Genomic DNA, 2,533 nt, shown 5'->3' on the forward strand with positions numbered 1-2,533 from the left:
GGTCACCTCCTAATAAATGTCCTTACAGAAAATCTAACTGCTCATTTTAAATCCATACTTTGACTTTTAATACTTAACTACAACAAATATCACATACTTTAAGACTTTTACTCAAGTAGTATTCCTAAAGGAGACTTTAACTTTTACTAAAGTAATTTTGGATACGATACTTGTCCTTTTACTCAAGTATCACTTTGTGGTACTTTATACAACACTGGTTTTACTGTTTACTTTTAAATGTCTTCTTGGTCTTGCCCCAACTTATCTCTCTGACCTGCTCCAACCTTACACTCCCACTCGTGCCCTCAGGTCAGCAGATCACTCTCTGTTGGTCGTCCCAAAGTCTAAGAGGAGGCTGAGAGGTCATCTCCTAAACTGTGGAAGGAGCTGCCTTACATCAGACAGGCTGACTCACTTCCTGCTTTTAAATCTGCTCTTAAAACACATTTTTTCTCCTTGGTTTTTAACTCAGTTTGAGATGTTGCTTTTGAGGTTTTTGTTTTTATGATATTAGATATTGGCTCATTTTACTTATGTTTTTTTTGTTTGTTTTGTGTATTTTTATGTGTTTTAATCATGTACAGCACGTTGGCCAACGGGTTTGTTTTAAAGCGCTTTATAAATAAAGTTGTATTGTAAAATAAATACTAAATAATATAAAAAAACAATACCTGTTAGGAATGACTCTCAGCTACTACCACATTAAACCTGCCTGAGTTCAAACTGTGTTCAGCTCATGACGAATGTCTTTTTGCTCCTGTCCTCCTGCAGCAGGAAGCATCTGGTTGCTCTGCTGTACTTCAGGGGTCTTCAGAGGGGCCATGAGCACCAGGTCATCCTCCAGAGACTCGCGGTCCTGAAAAAAGAGACGGGCGTCGCAGACGGCAACCGAAGCCACGTTCTGTTTGGAGACATGCAGGTCACCACCAACACCGACTGTCTGTCCAGCCTGCCGTCCTCCTGTCTCAGTCTGCTGAGGGACAGCTGAGGACAGGCTGCMGGGGGGCACACCTGTGGTCTCAGCGAGTGGACACGTGGACTGATGTTAAACGGTTGTTCAGAGCTCAGCTGAGGAGTTTTTGAAGATGTAGTGAATAAAATAAAACTTGTATGATGTGATGAAATTATTTATTTTGTGTTGAATGAACTCTGCAGCCAGTGTAAATAATATCTCACCTGCTGTAGATGTCTCCAAACGAGCCATCTACATCAGGTAAGATACTAACTGTTTCACTTTCAAATGGCTTGAATATCCCTTTAATTTAAAGTATTGTCAAACAAAACTATCTACTTAACCATATATTTACCTACAACAATAAAAAGAAAAGATAAAATCCTTATTTAACTCCTGACAGAGAAACAGAAAAGTGATGCTCGAACAAAAAAGATCAGTTTTTTTACCTCCTTCAATCAGTATTAGAGCCAAACTGTCAGAGGAAGGTTGTGCTCCGTGAGCTACTGGGAACCAACCGACAAGCTACCGGTCGATCCCGATCGACTGGTTGAGCTCTCCTGGAACCAAAAAGTAAGAAGAATTTAGCTGATAGTAGCAAAAGACAAGCTAAAACCAAAAAGTCAGAAAAGGTTAGCTAATAGTAGCAAAAGGCTAGGTAAAAGTAGCATAAAAAGATAAAAACAGATGCAGATTTCAGAAATAAAAGATTTTGAAGGAACTGAAGAGATTTCTAGTTTTTTTCTGAGAAAATCTTTGTAAATAAAGTTAAATAAAAAAGTATTAAAGTTACAGACAGTATTTTCATCCAAAATCATCTCAAAAATGTATTTTTCTAAAATGTACCAGTACTCCACAATCTGTCCTTTCAGAGACCTGCCTCCAGATTAACTTCTGATTTAAAAACACTTCATCTGAATATGTTAATGTTTTACTCTGCCCTCCCCATTTTTGTCTATATATTATTTACTTGTTTTATTTTTCAGATTGTACAATCTTGATACTTTGATGGTTGTACAGCTTTTATACTTTTTTGTTCCTAATTTCTGTATATCCTTTTCTGATTGTATATATTTTGATTTGCCTCTGATTGTACAGCACCTTGTGAATCTTTTTTTATGAAAGGTGCTGTATAAATAAAACTTTACTTACTAAAGTTCAAAAAAGTCACAGCTCCTCCGGATCAAGCTGAATGTTTTAATAAATGAGCGACCAAAACAAAAAGTCTGCAGAAATATTTAGTTTGTAAAATAAAATAAACAAATTTAAATAAAAAAAAAAACATCTGAATCCACATGAACAAAAAAATTTTCAAAAAGGGAAAACATGAATTCATTAACAGCAGCATATTGAGAAAGTTCAGCTYCTGCTTGGAGCTGGGGGGTTTTGGAGGTGTTGGAGGGGCCGGTCTGTGGGGGGGGGAACACCAGAGTTTAGTCTGCCTGAAGGTTTTTACAGAGTTTCACAAGAAACAGCTTCAGAGACAAAGAGGATTGCCTCAGAGCTGCTGTTAGAAAAGGCCTGGTGTGTGTGTGTGTGTGTGTGTGTGTGTGTGTGTGTGTGTGTGTGTGTGTGTGTGTG

General features: G+C 37.7%; 1 protein-coding gene across 1 annotated transcript in view; it reads left to right on the forward strand.

The window, feature by feature from the left end:
* The window catches only part of exoc3l4 (exocyst complex component 3-like 4), a gene marked incomplete in the record, with an annotated part of 23,913 nt that extends 22,786 nt beyond the window's left edge, over window positions 1–1,127 (forward strand). The window contains 1 exon segment of the mRNA XM_014022136.1: window positions 772–1,127. Coding sequence (XP_013877590.1) covers window positions 772–988 — 217 coding nt within the window.
* Window positions 1,128–2,533: the final 1,406 nt, after the last annotated feature.

This window comes from Austrofundulus limnaeus, unplaced genomic scaffold, assembly GCF_001266775.1.
Source record: "Austrofundulus limnaeus strain Quisiro unplaced genomic scaffold, Austrofundulus_limnaeus-1.0 Scaffold318, whole genome shotgun sequence".
In the NCBI taxonomy this organism is placed as follows: Eukaryota; Metazoa; Chordata; class Actinopteri; order Cyprinodontiformes; family Rivulidae; genus Austrofundulus; species Austrofundulus limnaeus.